At 47.2% G+C, this 20,082-nt stretch overlaps 1 protein-coding gene across 6 annotated transcripts in view; it reads left to right on the forward strand.

The window, feature by feature from the left end:
- The window catches only part of ANKRD27 (ankyrin repeat domain 27), a 595,879-nt gene that overhangs the window by 178,739 nt on the left and 397,058 nt on the right, over positions 1-20,082 (forward strand). For 3 of the 6 annotated variants that reach the window (XM_085639132.1, XM_085639134.1, XM_085639133.1), the window contains 4 exons: positions 9,149-9,208; positions 9,296-9,349; positions 9,434-9,499; positions 9,577-9,653. In XM_085639132.1, coding sequence (XP_085495258.1) covers positions 9,149-9,208; positions 9,296-9,349; positions 9,434-9,499; positions 9,577-9,653 — 257 coding nt within the window. The remainder of the gene's footprint in view (positions 1-9,148; positions 9,209-9,295; positions 9,350-9,433; positions 9,500-9,576; positions 9,654-20,082) is intronic. The other 3 variants (XM_085639135.1, XM_085639136.1, XM_085639137.1) reach the window with 2 other exon arrangements.

The raw sequence follows: 20,082 nt of genomic DNA on the forward strand, positions 1-20,082 counted from the left end.
TCAGGTCTTGTGAAACTACTGAGGAGATTAACATAATATCCTCGAGCCTCCTAATTAGGGGATATTAAATAATAATAATAATAACCCATATTTAGCGCAAACATCTCTCCCCTTAAGGTTTCAAGGTCGCGGGGGCCGTCGGGGAGATTAAGTGAGCTATTGCCCAGAGTCGCATGATGCTTAGCTGCTGTTGTTGCTGTGATCCCCGAACTCCGGAGTCAGCTGCTCTGGCCACTGCACCACACCACTCCCTCCAAGAGGGGATCAATATATTAAGCAAAGAGAAGGGTCGAGCAGGGACATCCCTGCCTTGTCCCTCTCATTATGCAAAAGGCTTCTGACTCTGCCCCCACTATTTGCAATCTGGCTTTAGGATTTCTGTACAGTGCCTGCACTGCCTTTATGAAACCCGAGCCGAACTGCTTTCATTTAAGGACAGCCCACAGGAAATACCATGCCACCGGAAGGCCTTTTCTGCATCCATATTATCAGGGACATGGAGTCACCTACTATGCCAGCCTTATTGAACAATGCAGTCACCCGTCTGGTCTGATCAGTAGTCCCTTTGCCATCAATAAACCCATGTAGCCATGGGGATACCAACTTATCAATAACTTTACTTAATTTGAGAAGCTAAGATCTTAGCATACAGCAATGCATCCCCATGTATCAGTCAAATGGGTCTAGAAGACCCTGGCTCAGTTGAAGGCTTCCAATCATTTTAAAACATTATATTAGTAGAAACACAGAAGGACTGAGCTTGTAGGCCGGATGGCACTGTCCTAAATAAATTAATTAAATCTGCCCACAATACAGTCTGAAATACTTGATAAAGTTCAAGAGGGATTTGATCCAGGCCTGCTGCTTTCCCAGATGCTAGTGCGCTCAGTGTGTCCTCTATTTACTCTACTGCGTACGGAGTGTCTAGACAAGCCTTTCATCTGTGTCTAACCGTCCTCCTCTAATAGTGCTAAGATATTGCCCTTTCTCCTTCTCTGTAGGTGTAGCCTTTGCCTGATACAGTTTCCTATAGATTTCTTTGAATACTTCCAATATCGCTTCTGAAGTAGTAGCCAATTGTCCTACATTATCCTTTATTTCCTGGATGTGTCCTTGTACCGCCTTTAACCATGTCCGAAGTGCCAACAACCTTCCCACTCTCCTGGTATATTCGTACCACTGGGTCCTACACACCAAGTATTTTTCGGCTGCTTTTCCTGCATAGATATTAATAAAGGATCTCGCTGACGAGATCCTATGTTGTCTTTAATGCTGTTCGCCACCTTTCATCGCCACTTGCATAAGCTGTGCCTCCAAATTACTCCTCTTCTCACATCTAGCTTTCATTTGCTAGGCTGGAGTTTTCTGTCTGTGCAGGCTAAAAATAAGAGTTTCTCCTCTTACTCCGTCCGGCCTTCAGGGCATCCTATACAATATTGTTGGGGGCACTATTCATATTGACCTCCATAAAGGCGGGAATCCATTTCTTCATAGGAACAGTATATTTTATATTTGAAAGCAATCCCATGTCAAATGGCCTAGTCAGCATCTGAGACTTAATTACCAAAGTAAAAGTTTCAATCAATAAGGGGTTATGATCCAAAAGGATTCATGAAAACCTCTCAATTTTTAGCCCGTTAAGAATGCCTGTCGATACTAAAAAAAAATAATCAAGCCTAACATGCTTCTTATGAGGAGCTGAGTAAGATGTGTATCCTGTATCTGGGGCCCTTAACCTAATCCACACATCAACTTCAATTGAAGCACCTGTAATGCCTGAAAAACCCTAGGCTTTCTGCACTTGTAAGGATCGGTAGGTACTGCTTCCAGACCCCTATTATTATGAATATTCAAATCACCACATAGTTTCACCGGGGGTAGCCCAAGATGCAAGTTCAACATTAATAAAGTCGATTACCACTGGGTCATCCAGATTGGGCCCATAAACGGAGCAAACGATGAAAGCTAGATCCCCCACCACCGTAAACACTCTTATCAAGACCCTCACCCATATTTATCAGTGAGTTTTTGTCTCACTTCGCTAACTTTCCTACAGGCCAATACAGCTATCCCCCCTTGTAGTAGTTCCCTGTGTGGTATGTGCCAATAGAGTATAGCCAAGAGTTTTCAATAAGCTTTTTCTCGACCCTCCAATATGGGTTTCCTGCATGCAGATGATGTCTGCCCTACATAACTTCAGGCATTCTGCTACGTCCCTCCTTTTAATATGACCATTAAGGCCACAAATATTAATTGTGGTCATACACGGTTTCCCTACTTGTGACATTTACATTTGCAATTCTCTTTCTGGCCATGTCTTAAAACTACAACCAGCAATAATCCAACCAATCCTACTTTCCAGATACTTGTGTCCCATCTTCATCTTTTCTCCTCTTGTCAGTCTCCCCACCCACCCTCTGTTGCTCCGTAAACCCCCACCACTAAAAGCCATAACCACTCCTGGCCCACCCGCATGACCACCCCTCCTACCATTCAAAGCAACCAGAACTACACTGGTTAACAGATGGACTGCATCCTCCCCTCCCTTACCAGCTATACCACACACTACCTACCCTAACCTTCAGACGAAGGTGTTGTATAGAGAAAAAAACACATGCTTTAAAAGAGACGGACAGAAATTTCGAAAAATAAAAAAGTAATCTAATTTATAATTCGACAACAAGAAAGATAGAAAGCTGCAGCTGAATTAAGAACACTAGGATCCCAGCAGTAAACATAGTTGTATTTTTGTGTTAGAGCAAACCCAGACATATCCGAGCCCTCTACATCTACGTGGAGAATCCCCATAAAGAAAGCTACAGAACCTAATAACATTCATTCATGGCCCATTAGACTAATCCGTCTAAAAATTCCTTGGCCTTGCTTTCGGGGGTAAAAACCCAGGTCACATTCTTATAAATCAGCCTTAATTGAGCAGGGTTTATTAGGTACGCCTTACCCCCTTTCTCTTGACAGGTCTTTATGAGCTGCCTGAGCCTCCCAACTTCTCTCTACCGTAACATGAAAAAAGTCAGGCCTAGTAAAGAAAGAGAGACCCTCAAAATTCCGTTTAGAGTCGGGGTGTGTCATTTCAACTACAGCTTGTCTAAGCAAAAAGTTTCCAAAATAGACAACAATTTCCCTCTGCTTTAAGGAGCCACTGCCATTCGCCTAGGCCGTTTTCTCTTCGACAAATGGAAACCTATGGGCCCTTGGAATCTCCAAGTCCCATCTCCAATTCTGGGTAGGCGCCCTTAAACAATTTTACAACAAAACACCTCACATCCTGGTCTTCAATCCTTCCTCAACGCCCAAAATCCGTAAATTATTTCTCTATTCTCAAAATCCTCCATTTTCCACTGGATATCTATAATCTGAGATTCTTGCATAGAGGATTGCTTTTTCAAGCTCCACACATCTGTTTCCAGCGCCGTCGCCTCAGTCTCTACAGCTGCAATCCTTTTCCTATTCGCGATTCTCATTTTCCTACTGTCCAAGCGGTTTTCCTCATTGTAGGAAGGAGGATATCTGACTATGGTTACCCCCTACTTTTTGCCTAGTGTCTAGCTGGTTTTTCGACTTAGTTGGCCTGAGATCCTGCCATTCAGGATCTCAGCCCATGTGCTCTCTTTGAAATGGACTCCATGTACCGTAGGTGCATAACCCATTGGAACTAGATCACCCTGTGAGCCCCTGTACCAGTGTACACTAGGTACCCAGGGCATTGGTGTTTCTAAGGCCTACCAGGGGCTGAAGCATGTATTGTGCCACCCCTGGCCTGGCCTAACAATTTGACACAACTGGCTGATCACTCAGCTGGGGTAAGTGGTGTAACCACCTCTTACTTAGGTGTAGTATACCTATACCTAACCTTAAATGGGACACATGTTAACCTATAAGTCACTCCTATGGCAGGCCTTAACAATCCTGAAGGCAGAGTGCTTGGTTTCATGTGAGATGGTGCTCTGGCATGAGCTGAGCCCGTCTGCAGTGGTCGGAACAACTTCCTTCTACCGTTTCCAGATATCGCCATACCATATACTCTTAAGTGCATTATAAACCTCGCGGTTTAAATGCTATCTTGGGTTTGGCTTTATCAAAACATGTCGAGTAAGGTGTCATACGAATTGGAATACTAACCCCTCGCCAATTCTGGCGACGGGGTTAGCATTCCACCCTTCTAGAGGGACACAACATGTACAGAACCTGAAACCCGGGTAAAATCAGACATAGCCTCAGCTCCACAAAATGCACGCTGCCACCACAGACACAAGTCTGCCCTCCTGCTGCTGGGAGTCCTTCCAGCTTGGGAGACGTGGACAAAGGGTTTCCTGCCAGGGGAGGTGCGAGCACCACCCCAGACAGGATTTTGTGTATTGGTCAGGTAGGGCTTGAATAGAATCAGACATGCCTGAGGCTCACAAGGAGCCTCGGTGCATATGCCAGTTCAAACCGGTCCTGGGGCACACCAGCCCCGGACCTGGGGCGAGCTGGACAAAGGATTGGGGGTGTAACCACCCCCCTTCCTGGTCCCACCCTTAGGGAGGGACCTAGCAGGTTGTCCGGCCCCTAGAATCTGCTTAAAGGTAGGAGCTGTGTCCTAAGACTTCAGACATCCTGGAATCAACTTAACACTAAGAAGAAGACGGGAACTTCGACGTTCTGCTGCACAGAAGACTGAAGGAATTTGTATTGACCTGGGAGTACATGCATATTGGGGTGATCCACATATTCAAGGTGTTTTAGATCTGATGTCTATAAGCATGTCCCCAGGTGTAAGAGCTTCATCTGCCTTTGACGTCATTGGAAGCCATGGTTTTCTGTCCCTGGAGTTGGACTATATATCTGCGAACTAAAGTAGATACCCAAATTGCTGGCCTGTATCCCTGACTAATAACCTGGGTGTTGAACTGGGGTATTGATACGGGGTGAGCAGGAAGGGGGATGGGGTGTGTGAACTGAGGGAGGGGGGAAGCAGATCTTCTGTCCGAGTTCACCTGGTGATCCGGCGTGCTACTGCCGTGAATGCGGGGGGGAGGGAGGGGGGGGGGGATTATCTTCCTGGGGCTATTCTGGGGCTGAGCTCCCAATAAGCTAGAGCCACTTATTGTACCATCTGTACTTGACTGTTTCACTCGGAGTACTGCAACAAGTTCCTTTCTTTGTTCTAATGCCAGCATTTCCCTGCTCTAAACAACCATTACTCCATCCAATGCAATTAGCTCAAGAAAGGATTGAACACAAGACAAAGGAATTTAAGTACTACGACCTGCATTCTTGCTTTGTGATACGAGGGCAGGCATAGGTCCAATCAATCTTTTACTAGGTCTATTATTGGCACTGGCACCCAAATTGCAGCCCATGTGAGGTTGAAGTCTTGATACCTGCTGAAGTCATTATGCCCATCCCGCAAACTTGACATATTAGAGTCCTCACCATCACTGGCACTGACCTGTAGTCTGGCCTCTATCAGATTTTCTTTTCCATTCTGGAATTCTTTCCCGTCTACTATCGGTATGCTGGTAGAAAGAACCCCGTGAAAATCCAGCTTCAAGTGCGCCTGTGCCCTCACAGCCACTACCACTCAGCTCAGTGGACTGAGGCTCCACCATATTGCTCTTGCCAGCCCTCGATCCGGGCTTCCACAGTGGGATAACCAATGTAGGAAAGTGCCCCTTTTTGACATGGTCACCCCCACGTTTTGCCTGGCATTCAATGCAATTTTGACAGACGTGTACTGGGTTCCTGCTATCCATGTTCCCAGTGCCAGATCTTTTCCTAAAACTGAACAATTGTTCCACCAATTGGCAATACCTTTAGCACACCCTGTAAGTCCCTAATAAGTGGTACCACTGGTACCTAAGGAAAGGAGGCTAAAAAGGGTCTCTAAGTGCCGCAGTATGTATTGTGCCACCTCAGGGGCCCATCAGCAGACTAATGCACCCCGTCATTGCAGGCTGCATGATTTGGTGCAGAGGAAAGTGAAGACACATGTCACACCTCCTGTGTGTCATGCCTGCAGACACTGCATGCAGTATAGGTAAGTCACCCCTTCAACAAGGTGCACAATACTACATGTGTGGACATTTCTGCATGAGCCGGCATGCCCCTGTAATATCTAAGAATCGACTTGAACAGCACAAGTGAACAGGGAAGCCATTTTAAGTACATATGCTGGACACTGATAATTACGAGTTCCCCAGCTACATTATGGCGTCACTGAAACGAGCGATGTTTGGTATCAAACATCTTGTATTAATAGGCTCACACTGATTCCAGTGATGGATTTATTAATAGAGGTGCACTCTGAAAGCCTGCTACCACAGACTGGTTTCTGATACCCTGCTGATGAGACCCCGCACTCCCTGAGGTCAGAAACATTCCTTGCCACGCTACCACCTTTTCCAAGCTGGATTGCTAACTCAACAGCATATCAAGGCATGAGGCTTCAAAGGCCTTCTCCACCTTTGATATGCGAACCACGGCTTCCCCAGACAGGAGAAACGTCCCCAAGGCTCACTGGGTCAGGGTTATTCCCACTTTCCACATCAAGTGGTCATATAGAGGGTGTAGTTGCCCTAAAGTTAAGTAGCCCATTGGTTGCTTCCTGTCACTCTCCTTAACACCCCTAAATTGAGTATTTAGGAGGCACCCCTGATGCCAGGAACTTAGATTCATCGAATCCAGAAAAAGACAAAGTAGAGCTGCGAGACAACGTGAACTGAAGACTGCATTGGACTTTTGGTGCCAACCCCTTCCTGCTTGCACCAGTCCAGACATTTGTTAATTGTCCTGCTGCTGAGCAACTACCAAAAACCTTGGTAGACTGCCAACCCTTCTCAAATTGACAGCAATCTCCCTTGGAGTAGAGGAGACACTCCACTGCATTCTGCAGGTATCAGAGAACTCCAGTTTATCTTGTTGCCGCTCCCCGGCCAGCCCGATGCAGTAGCCCCCAGGAAGAGGTACCTAAGTGCTTAAAGGTCCGATCTGCACTCCCCCTCCCCCACCGAGTGAAAGGACACCAGTACCAACTGGAGCAGCACTGGACCAGTACTCAGGATACTGGACTCCTTGCAGCAACCAAGGCCTTTTTAAGTCCAGGCGGGACTCTAACAGCACTGTGACCGAGCAGCCATCTAGAGATGTCAGCACCGCAGATACCCACTTCCAGAATCCTCCAGCTGTCCTGACTTCTGCTCCCTCAACTGGCGAGACGGACAACCGCCAGGTCCTAGATCGCACAGGGCTTAGCCAAAATTTCCCCTCTGCTTCCGAGCGCCCCAGCCCGGGTACCAATGAACCGGCTGTGCCCCTTTGTTCCCAGGACTCTTGTGACCCGAGGCTCCCGTTGGGGGGCTTCCAGACTTGAACCCAAGTCCTCCTCTGCAGCCTCTTTCTAGGTGCCCCCATTATTTCCACTGGCGTAGCGCAAAGCTACCAACCCAACCAGAACCTGGACTCCCTAGATCAGGTAATGAGTAGCTGCTGGTGGTACTTTGGACCTAATCCCCTACGACCATAAGGCCAGAAGGAGACCCCCAGAAACCAACAGTAAATAACTTTATTCAACATATGCCTTTTCTCCCACAGGGCAGCATTGCTGCATAAAGATGTATTCAAGTGAACTGTTGAACTGTTTACTTACCTGTGAAATTCATCATTTAAAAATGTACTTACTTGATAACACATATTTGGGTATCAAAATGTATATAAAAACATTACGACTTATTTTTCAAAATTTGTCTCGGATTTATTCTTGAGTGCGTGTCCTATTTATTTTCTCTGTGAGTTCAACAACTGCTTAGCACTACCCTCTGATGAGCCTAAACTGCTCGCCCACACTGCCACAAAAAATTAGCGTTTGGTGTTATCATTTTTGACTCTCTAAACCAATAAGGGTTCGCAGGACTCTTTACACAGTGTGCCTTTTTTTATCCACTATATAAAGAGCCAGCTTCCTGCAACCAACACAGACAGAAGGGCGGCATAGTTGTCTTTTTTACCTGCAGGATATCTTTTTACTGTACTAGGCACTTATATTTCTGCAACTTTGGGGTTGAATGCACCTTTTATCGCCACTAGAGTTCGCAGTCTCTCGCCGTCATCTTGTTTTCTGGTGTTGCAGTGGGGGCCTTCCTTAGTTGATTCCCTGCTTAGAGACTCCACAGGGCAATCTTCATAGCTGATTCGCCAAAATGGCCACATAGCCCGGGGACACTTTGGGGCCATTTCTGATCAGACTACCTTGATGTTTGTATGCGAGGCGTCTGTAGCTCCTACCTGGTTCTCGTGATGCTGCGTTTAAATCAGATCGCAGTAAGTATGCAGAACAATCCTCTACAGTGCACAGCGGGGCTCAAAATTCCGCTCTTTTTTTTGCCTACTCGGCTCATAAAAAGCTGAGCTGAGCATCCGCTCCCCATTTCAGTATTGCCTTCATTCTCCCTTAACCTCAAAAAGCCATGCTTGAAGGGAGAGGAGCTTGCACAGATGCTGCCATCTTTACTCCCTGAGAATCTATTTGGCTGTTGATAAAAATCCCACATTAACCCTTCCTGAAGGGATCAGGTCCAATGTTGCATATCGGAGGACAACAGCCAAGTTCCTATTTCTAGATTTTCTGCAAGAAAGAGTCTTTAGGCATAGGTATTCAATTAGGTGACTCATGTCTTAGCCTCACTCTTCAGCACCTCACATTTTCAACTCTGTGTGGAATGGCTGTAAGGCAACATACTAGTGCTTTCTAAAACACCTAGACTAAGTAAATAAGTATAGTATGGTATGTTAACGTGCTGCTAATCCTACAATATGTTTTTTCCTGTGTAGTAGCTGGGAATACATTATCTGAGGTAAACATTCACATTTGTATTTACATTACAATTAGTCAAAATACTTGTGAGCATTTATTATGCACACTTCTTGATTCCATTAGGCCAGCGTTTAGTTTTGGTAACAGTGGAAGCCTTTATTGTTGCTCCACATGTCGTTTTGTGATAAAGTATTATGCAGTAAATTAAAAATCTTGGATTTTGTTTTGCGAAGTCAAAATGATAATTTGTAGATACTGTAGTTGATCATCTTTGCATAGGTAAAAACAAAAAAATAATTTACTACTTGATCACCAATGCATTTAATTTTTTTACAGGATTCTGTCAATGCAATTTACACAAAATGTCTTCAGCATTTATTAAGAGATTCTCATTGGGTAAGGTGCATTTTTATGTGCTCTAAATTTGTTTGATAAAAAAATAAAAATGGGCATAGTAATCAGAATTGTCTTTAAATTTTTTAGAGAACGATTGCGAAACAGGAACCTCAGATGAATCAGATAAAACAAGCTGTCGAAGTAAGTGCCTTTCAATGGGTTAAAAAAAAATTAGAATGTATGTATAGTTTTGGTGAGATTTTAAACATGTTGTTTCATTAACAGATGTATGTACACCACGGTATTCATGAACTGATCTTTAAGTGCGTGGGAACTATAGAGGCAAGTGAGGTATGTCTTAATTATTTATAATTCAAAGTTAATACACAAACCAGTTCTTCCAATTTACTAATGTATTTATTTGCTAGGATGCTGCCTTCAATAAAATAACGCGAGGCCTACAAGATCTTCAACAGAAAGATATTGGAATTAAGCCTGAATTTAGGTAAGTAATGTGCTAATGATACTCTTTTAAATTTGCATAAGAAATGAAGGTTATTTAATTTAGTGTGTGCTCAAACATAGTGCCTTGTGCCTTTGATGGTGTCACTGCATTTTATACTTATGAGGACTACTGAGCAGATGGATGCAAGCAAAAAGTGATAATAAGCTCAGGATATTTGGGAGCGGTGTAGGTCATCATTTTGTTTTTGTGTTATCTTTTAACCTCCTGTATACCATTCAAGATGGGAGCAGTTTGATAAGTCTACATTATTTCAAAGAAGCACTCGTTTCTAACCTCCATTAGTAAGCTTCCACCTTGGAGGAATTGGCTGGATCTTGTGCAATAATACCTTTCCATATCGGAAAAAACTAATACAACCATGTGCAGGGTATTCTGATAATACCACAGTTCCACAGAGTAACTTTCTAAAACCCTTTCCTTTGATCTAAAAACCTGTGCTAGGATGTCATATGCCCTGTTTAGCTGGGCATTGAAGAATGTGGGGAACAATGCCATTTTGAACAAAATGGCCTACTTTAAAGTAATATTGACCTGGTTGATAACTCCGGACATCTATTGTGAAGTCATATAAGATCAGATGAAAGTTCAATTTGAGATTCTTGCCCACAGCTGTTTGAATTGTCTCTTCATATTTGTCAGGCAAAAGGCCAAAAAAGGAACTAATTTCTGCAGTCCTCCAATCCACAGTACAGTATGAACATATTTGCATGAAGTGCATTAGTATAGGGCTTGGTTTGTTAGGTACACCGGATATCACCGGAGATTGTCAGGGTTTTTCTACCATCTCTTTCAATGTCTGAAATTCACCCCTCGTAGCTATTTTTTCTAATGCCATGTAGAAGAGAATACAGCTGAGCGAGCAACCCTACCAGTGCCCAGGACTAGAGCTTTAGTAATATCCGTTTAATTGTACCTTGACAACCGGCACATTGTATAATAACATTCCCTATTTGCAAAGCTGCAATCTCATTTATGTTTTTTACCCCCTAGTAGGTAGTCCTATTCAAGCAAATAGTCTTTCTTGGTGTTGGGATATCTCTGGTCAAGGTAACCTTTAATGGATAATCCTTCCCCCCACCATCCTCTGAACCACAGGATGGTGTTCAAAGATACGACTAAATGTATCCAGAAAGGCACTTCAGAAATTTGCTGAGTTTTGTTTATTATTTTTAGATGTCAGATTTTTGCACTGTTTTCCACTCTGTCTTCTCTGGGTCTCAGACTGATAAATGACTGATGTAATCCTTCTCTTGTAAAAGGAAATGTAACCACTAGTATGCTTCCAGACTCCTAGAGCAGCACATGAGCAGGTGCAGCCGTCTGGGAGGCATGATGTCTGTTTTGAGTTTATAACCCACATCTACACCATCTGGCCCACCTTCCATACGTGATGCAGTTTTCATGGCATCTATGATTAACTTCATTTCTGAGACCACACTGGTGGCTTCAGCCCCCAGCCAACCAAGTCTTCCCCAATTTCTGTCCTTGAGGTGACCATAATACCTCTAGCATCTGTGAGGCTCGCGTGTCGGAGATGTCAGTTTTGGCTGTGAAGCAGAAGTTCTGTAGTAGGGGATCTCTGTGTATAGTCATAATCTAGTGAATAGTCCCGCCCATGTGCGCGGACCCCGGAGCAATAAAAAATAATCTCTAAAAGGTGACAAATCATGCAGACCTGCATACACCTTTAAGAGAGAATTTAATTTAAAGACAGATAATGCAGCCTATACCCACAGGCTACACTGTCCAGTACTTCAACTAGAATTCCACCAAAATCCACAAACAGCACTGCCTGTCCAATTTTCCTCCACATAGGAAAAAACCCTGCCTCTACCAGCAAAAGCCTCTGGAATGATAGAGAGGAAGGAGTGGACAGACAAGCCCCATAGGCTGCCATTATGTGGCTTGGAACAGGATACTGTGCCTTTAAGAAAACTTTCCAGTTTTCCAGAACTTTCCCCAGTATCCCAGAATGCCCAGCAGGTCCCATTTACTTTCAGTTCTTTTTTCCGGCTCCTGCTAGCAGGACCCTGGAGCATTGAGCTCTACCTTTTTCAAGGTTTTCATTGAGATTTTGGCAATTTTTGTCACTTTTTCTTGTGTTTAGTAGCTGGTACTGTCAACATGCCTGGCTTGTTCGACAAGTGCCCGGAATGTGGTCGAAAGAAGGCTAAAACTGACCCACACGAGGTGTGCATAGCTTGCCTTCCCCAGTCCCACGTGCCTGAAAGCTGTACCATCTGCCACTCGTTTTCAGCCAGAACCCTGAGGGACAGGATGAAGAGCAGGCTTCAAGCTCTGGAGGAGCGAAGACTGAAGGCACCAGGTGGGTCTGGAGGGGCTGATTTGGCCCATACTGAGGCCTCTGGGGGGGCTCCCCAGGGGCAGGAAGACCAGTAAGCGCTCCCGCTCCCCGTCGACGTCGAGGGCGTCGACGGCGACGTCGAGGAGGATGACCACCGTCTGTTCGCCGTCTCCCCAGGGCTCTGGGGAGAAGCGGCGTCGACGATCGCCGTCGAGGGACCTGAATAGGCCGCCGTCGACTACATCGGCGTCGTCGGCGACGACGCCGTCTTCGGCTGCGTCCAGCGGTCGACGTCGAGAGAAGACCCGGCGTCGGCGTTCGGCGTCGAGGGATCGCAGCTCGCCGTCGATGAAGAGAAGGAGATCGCCGTCGAGGCGAAGATCGCCGTCGAGGCGGAGATCGCCGTCGAGGCGAAGGTCGCCGTCGAGACAAAAGTCGACGCCGAGGAAGAGATCGACGCCGAGAAGATCGACGTCGAGGCACAGGTCGACGTCGAGGAAGAGAGAGTCGCCGGGATCGGTGTACTCAGTGGTGTATACCCCGCCTCGGAGGTCTCCGTCGCCTCCTCCTCTCCCACCTCTGCCACCGCCTCCTCCACCACCGCCACCTCCTCCACCACCGTCTCCACCTCCTCCACCGCCTCCTCCGCGGCCGCGGACTCTGTCTCCGCCACCCCGGCCTCTGTTGCTGCCAAGCACTCCTGCGGGACCGCCGCCGGTCCCCCCGAGGTCGGTTTCCCTTCCACGGTACCAGACTCCGCCGCAGGGGACCCCGAAGCCACGACGCCCACGGTCGCCTGGACCAACGAGACCGGCGGACAGGCCTAAGCCGAAGAGGTCGCGCTCCCGCTCTCACAGGAGGCGACGATCGCGGAGCCGAGGGCGATCCTCGTCAGACTCTAGACGACGCCGCAGAAGGTATAGGTCCAGGTCGCGCTCCTCGGACAGGGACCTTTCCCCGACGCTGTCGGACTCCCCGGGGACTAGGGTGTCGCCGGTGGACGACTTGGTCTCGTTCCAGGAGGTGCTGTTGCGAGGGGCTGCGAAGCTGAATATCACGGTGACGGTTCCAACACCCACGACGTCCGTGATATTTGAGACGCTTCATAAAAGACACTTGTCTCGCCCCCTCCTGCCTCTCGTGCCTGGACTGGTGGAACCAGCCTTGGAACTGTTCCTCACTCCCGCAACAGCGAAGGCCGCTCCGTCCAGGCTCATGAAGAAATATAGGGCCCCGGAGTCGGATCCGTCATTCTTGAGAGGGGACCCGAAGCCGGATTCGGTTATCGTGACGGCGGCGAGAAAACAACATGCGACCGCCCCGGCCTCCACGGTGCCACCGGACAAGGAAAGCCGCTGGCTGGACTCTGCGGGCAGGAAGGTGTGTGGTACCGCCGCCACCACGATGAAGGCGGCGAGTGCAGGGGCGTTGTTGGGCCGTTACGACTGGGCCCTGTGGGAATCCCTGCAGCAATATGCGGACCTCCTGCCACGAGACAAGAAGGAGGACTTCTTGGAGACGGTGCGCGAAGGCATGCTGGTTTCTAACCAAACGATCAGCGCAGCAGCGGATATATCGCTATTGGCCGCCCACGCCTACTGTCATGGCGTCCACCAGCGGCGCCATTCCTGGTTGCGCCTGACGTCCCTCAAGCCGGAGGCGCAGCAGAGAGTGGCCAACCTGCCCTTCTCGGGGGAAACCCTGTTCGGGAAGCATGCGGACGATGAAATGGCCCGCATGAAGGCTGAAGCGGAAACCCTGACGGCCGTCGGGTTAGAGAAGGCCGAGAAAAAGAAACGACCGTTCCAGAGGAGGTTCGGGTCGTCGGGCCGAGGGCGTGGGCAGGGCTCGGGACAGCAGCAGCCACAACAGCAGCAGTTCCGCAAGCCCTTCCAGAAGCGCCAGAGGGGTAGAGGTGGCCAGCAGGCTACTACCACAAACAAGGGCCCGGCCGGGTCTCGGCCCTGAGCTGTTACTTCCCCCTCAACCGTTACCCACTCCAGTGGGGGGGAAGCATTCGATTTTTTCCGGCAGAGTGGAGAAAAATTACTCAGGACAAGTGGGTGCTGAATATTGTTTGCAATGGATACAGTCTTCGGTTCATCAGCCCGCCTCCAGCGATTCCGCCGGTCAGCTCTCGCTTCCAGCTGAGGGAGCTCCAGGCGGAGGCAGACATCTTGTTGAGAAAAAAGGCGGTAGAAGAAGTACCTTTGTCTCAAAGGGGAAGAGGTCTGTACTCTCGGTTCTTCCTCGTTCGCAAGAAGGACAAGAACGAGTTCAGGCCCATTCTGGATTTGCGACAAGCAAACAAGTGGATTCGCAGAGAGAAGTTTCGCATGCTATCGTTGCACCAGATTTACCCTCAGCTGCAACGGGGAGACTGGCTCTGTGCCATAGATCTACAGGATGCGTACTTCCATGTGCCCATAGCACAGAAGCACAGGAAGTTCCTGCGATTCCAAGTCGGCGCCAATCACTATCAATACACAGTACTGCCATTCGGGCTAAAGTCTGCTCCAAGGTCTTTTTCGAAGTGCATGGCAGTGGTGGCGGCACACCTGCGGAGGAACAAGGTGTTTGTCTACCCGTATCTGGACGATTGGCTGATCAAGGCGTCATCCTTCGAGGAAGCGCAAGAACACTTCCGTTGGACGTGCGAGCTCTTGAACAAGCTGGGGTTACACGTCAACATGTCCAAATCGGTCCCATCTCCGGTACAGTGCATACAGTACCTGGGGGCCTCCATAGATACGCGGTCAGCAAGCGTGTCTCCTTCGGAGGAGAGACGGTTATCACTCCTTCGGAAGGCTCAGGACCTCAGGACTGCTCCATCGACGACTGTGAGGAAGGTGTCGTCTCTACTGGGATCGATGGCCTCCTGTATCTTCCTCACTCCGCACGCACGTCTACAGATGCGACCACTGCAGGAGTGCTTGGAGGATCAGTGGGATCAGAAGACAGGCTCTTGGGACGACAAGATCCGACTGTCTCTACATGCTCGTCAGTCTCTGAAGTGGTGGTGTTCGGCGGAAAACCTCCTCCAGGGGGTTCCCTTCCACAAGGACATTCCCACGACGAATGTGGTGACGGATGCTTCTCTCCAGGGCTGGGGTGCGCATTCCGGGGACCTGCAGATTCAAGGGAAGTGGTCTCCTTTGGAATCGACGTACCACATCAATTTCCTGGAACTCAGAGCTGTCTTCCTGGCACTGACGGCTTTCCTTCCGTCCTTCCAGACCAACTCGCTGCTGATACAGACGGACAATACAACCACGATGTATTACCTCAACAAGCAGGGGGGGTCGAGATCGCGCACTCTGTCGCAGGAGGCGCAGGCGATCTGGCGCTGGCTGCTGGCCCGAGGACTGACGATTACGGCCACGCATCTGCCAGGGGTGCAGAATGCTCAGGCGGACGCCTTGAGCAGGCTGATTCAGGAAAACCACGAATGGGTCATAAACGGCGAAGTACTAGGAGAAGTCTTCGCAAGGTGGGGGACTCCAGACGTAGATCTGTTCGCCACCGCCGAAAACAGCAAATGCCGAGACTTCGCATCCAGGTACTACCAGCGGGGGACGCTGGGGAATGCGCTATGGATCGATTGGTCGAACAGCTTTCTGTACGCTTTTCCACCCATTCCCCTGATTCCGGCGGTGCTCATCAAGCTGTCCCAGTCCAGGGCGCGGATGATCCTGATCGCCCCGGAGTGGCCCAGGCAGTGGTGGTTCACGGACCTTCTTCACCGGTCTCTCCTTCCTCACATGCGGTTGCCGTGCAGGCCGGACCTTCTCACGAAGTTCGGGGGGCGGATGGTGCACCCCAACCTCTCGTCTTTGAGTTTGGCGGCATGGCTCCTGAAATAGTGCAATATGGTCATCTGAATCTACCAGACGATTGTATGGACATTCTGAAGGAGTCTAAGCGACCTTCCACTAGGACATCCTATGCTTACAAGTGGAAGAGGTTCTGTATCTGGTGTAAGTCCAAGAACTTTGATCCGACAACATGTAAGGAAGATGTCATCCTTCCATACCTTTTGCATCTGGCGCAGTCTGGCCTTAATTTCCATTCCATTAAGGTTCATCTGGCTGCTTTGACTGCTTACAGGAAGTGCCCTTCACAGACGTCCTTCTTTCAGATTCCTGTGGTCAAGGATTTTTTGGAAGGCTTGAAGAAGGTGTTCCCTCCTGTCAGACTTCCCTCGCCTTCTTGGGACTTGAATGTGGTGCTGTCCAGACTGATGAGAGAGCCTTTTGAACCTATTCACAAGGCTTCATTGCAGCACCTATCCTGGAAGGCGGCGTTCCTAGTGGCCATTACATCGGCCCGCAGGGTGAGTGAACTTCAGGCATTATGTTGTCAAGAACCTTATACTGTGTTTCATGCTGCTAAGGTTGTGATGCGTACTCACCCTAAGTTCCTTCCTAAGGTTATCTCTGACTTTCATGTCAATCAGACCATAACTTTACCTACGTTCTTTCAGAATCCCTCTTCACCAGCGGAAAGGGCTCTCCATTCCCTGGATGTCCGAAGGGTGTTGAAATTTTATCTGGATAAGACCAAGGATATTCGTAGGTCTGACCAATTGTTTGTTAATTATGGCTCAGTCAGGACTGGTCTTGCAACCTCTAAGCAGTCCATCTCTCGGTGGATTGTGTCCTGCATACAGTTGTGTTATCAAAAGGCTAATAAGACCTTAGGGGGTAAACCTAAGGCTCATTCCACCAGGGGCAAAGCTGCCACGACGGCTTTGCTGCGTAATGTTCCGATTGCGGAAATCTGTAAGGCGGCCACTTGGAAGTCGGTCCATACCTTTGCTGCGCATTACTGTCTGGACACGGATGCCAGGGCAGATGCTCAGGTTGGGCAGGCTTCGCTGCGAAATTTGTTCGCACAGTAGTGGTAGTGTCTTATGTGTTCTCCACCGCTTTTGTTGTGTGGGGATGGGCTTGCCATTCTATTCACTAGATTATGACTATACACAGAGATCCCCTACTACAGAAGGAGTAGTTTCTTTTCTGTAACTCCAGTTCTGTAGTAGGGGTATCTCTGTTATAGTCATAAGCGCCCGCCCTCCTCCCCGGTGGAGAGATACTTATTCATATGTAGAATGCTACAGGTCTGGCGTGCTACGCCTTCAAAAAGAACTGAAAGTAAATGGGACCTGCTGGGCATTCTGGGATACTGGGGAAAGTTCTGGAAAACTGGAAAGTTTTCTTAAAGGCACAGTATCCTGTTCCAAGCCACATAATGGCAGCCTATGGGGCTTGTCTGTCCACTCCTTCCTCTCTATCATTCCAGAGGCTTTTGCTGGTAGAGGCAGGGTTTTTTCCTATGTGGAGGAAAATTGGACAGGCAGTGCTGTTTGTGGATTTTGGTGGAATTCTAGTTGAAGTACTGGACAGTGTAGCCTGTGGGTATAGGCTGCATTATCTGTCTTTAAATTAAATTCTCTCTTAAAGGTGTATGCAGGTCTGCATGATTTGTCACCTTTTAGAGATTATTTTTTATTGCTCCGGGGTCCGCGCACATGGGCGGGACTATTCACTAGATTATGACTATAACAGAGATACCCCTACTACAGAACTGGAGTTACAGAAAAGAAACTACTCCTTACTGACACTAGCCTTGGGTAAGCCCTTACGCCCATGACTGACCAGGAAATTCATTTTCTGATCCCTGTGGTTGGTACTATTCACCACATAATAGAACAAGAAATGTCCTTTATTCTGTTCACTGAACTGTCTCAATATGGCGTTTTGGTAATGTATTGCTTCGATTAAACAGTGGCTCTGAAAGTTTGATAACCATTCACTTCCTGCAAAGCTTGAAAGGGTTTGCAGTGATCATGTACATAGAAAGCGGACTGTGGTCCATCAATCAAAACAAATATACAAAACAGTTGTGTAATATGATGTTTATTTGGGAACCCATGTGTTATCACACTGTCACATCATGGTAGTGCCTATTGCCTCTCTATTTCTGCATAGTGCCTCTCTGTGTGTATTAATCACCCGGTTGTAGGTTTGTTTGTGTTGACCAAGTGCAGGAACAGAGAGGCAATGGGCACTACCAAAACCACAATGCACCAAGCGCGACACATAGAACACACATGCAACAAAATTAAGTCTATAGATACGATGGAATGACGCGGCAGTGTGATAACACATGGGTGCCCAAATAAACATCATATATTACACGACCACATAGATTATGTCAATTTGCTCTCTCCAAGATTGCGCTTGTACACGGTTTTGTATATTTGTTTTGATTGATGGACCACAGTCCGCTTTCTATGTACATGATCAATGAGGAAATGTATGTAAAGCTTTTACTCACTGTGTAACCGTTGGGTGAACTAGCCCCTTGATGGTGAAACGCATCACTGCGGGTTTATGAGTTAATAAACCCCCTCTTTGATGAAACTTGGATTTGGTGATATGATTTGCTCAGAGTGCGATTGGAACTTCGCAATTTAATATTGAAATACCGTCTCACTCCGCCGGCATCGCACCACCCCTCGAAGGGCTACAATCTTCAGGAAGGAGTAACTCGAGTTTGATGTATATGTGTGTATATATATATATATATTTATATATATATATATGTGTGTGTGTGTGTGTGTGTGTGTGTGTGTGTGTGTGTGTGTGTATATATATATATATATATATATATATATTCACTGAAAAAAACATAGGTTTCACACACGTTATAGTTAGGAATTAGCATTTAAAAAACCTTGCAAATTCACTTAAAAAAACATAGGTTTCACACATGTTATAGTTAGGTGGACATTTCACTCGTAAAAAAACAATGAAATTCCCCTGTTATAGTTATTTCCGATAACTATAACTCGCACGCCCGCAATCCACTGCTCATGACGTCACATATTACATCACTCATGACTTGGTCAGTGGCATCACTCATGACATCACTGATGACGACATCATCCTTATGATAGAGTGGCGGTCGCACGAGTTATAGTTATCTGAACTAACTATAACGGGGGAATTTCATTGTTTTTTTACGAGTCCACCTAACTATAACATGTGTGAAACCTATGGTTTTTTAAGCGAATTTGCAAGGTTTTTTTAAATGCTAATTCCTAACTATAACGTGTGTGAAACCTATGGTTTTTTCATTGAATTTGTAAGGTTTTTTAAATGCTAAGTTATGTATGTATTATTATATTTTTTATATATTTATTTTACAATAAACTACGTTTTTAGGGTTTTTCACGGTGCGATTTTTTTCGGAAAAAATTAAAATGTTTTTTTCTGCCTTCGGGGTCCTTCAGGGACTCCCTGGCAAAGGCTAGGGGGTCAGGAACTCTCTACCCTGCCCCTTTTTCTCGTTCGCCACCTTCCCTTTTCACTCTCGCACTCAAAACAAACAAAATGGCGGCCGACACTTCCTGATTTCGACCGATTCGAACGTTGGCTGACATTTAACCACTAATCAGAATTACGCTCGCGCATGTTAGGGTGCGCGCACGGTGCGCGGCTATAGATATTTATGTGCTTTTAACTCAATTTTCTCAGGAACTACTGAACAGATTGACTCCATATATGCAAAAGGCACTTCCCTGACCTGAGGACTACCTCTTTGCCAAATTGCAAATAATTCTGTTCAGCCGTTCGGGCTGCACCTTCGACTAAAGGTCCTATGGGAAAATGCATGGGGAAAACGCGTTTTGGGACCCCCCCTTTTTTCTCGGCCCCCGCTTGACGAATCTCCCTAAGACTTTCAGGGTAGGAGCTGAGCGGAGCGCCCCATTAGTTTTGAAAATTTCGCGAAGATTCGTCAACCGGCGCCAAAGTTATTCAAAATAGAATTTTGAGATTTCCTATGGAAACACGGTCCTAACTATAACTATCTACTGGCGACCGCCAGTAGATAATGTGTGTATATTTAATCCTGTGACACTCTCAGTTTGAACGTCTGCGCTCCTCTTTTGGCGCTGTGCGAAATTCCCCCGGCAGGGCAGCCGGTAAATATAAACACAAGTGACCTCTGAGCCCAGAGGTCGGTTGAAGATGCACTCACTCGGAATCTGCTGCTTTTCAAGTTGCTTTTTATTACATATTAGCAAACATCGCTATG

Source organism: Triturus cristatus, chromosome 12 (genome assembly GCF_964204655.1).
Source record: "Triturus cristatus chromosome 12, aTriCri1.1, whole genome shotgun sequence".
Taxonomy (NCBI): Eukaryota; Metazoa; Chordata; class Amphibia; order Caudata; family Salamandridae; genus Triturus; species Triturus cristatus.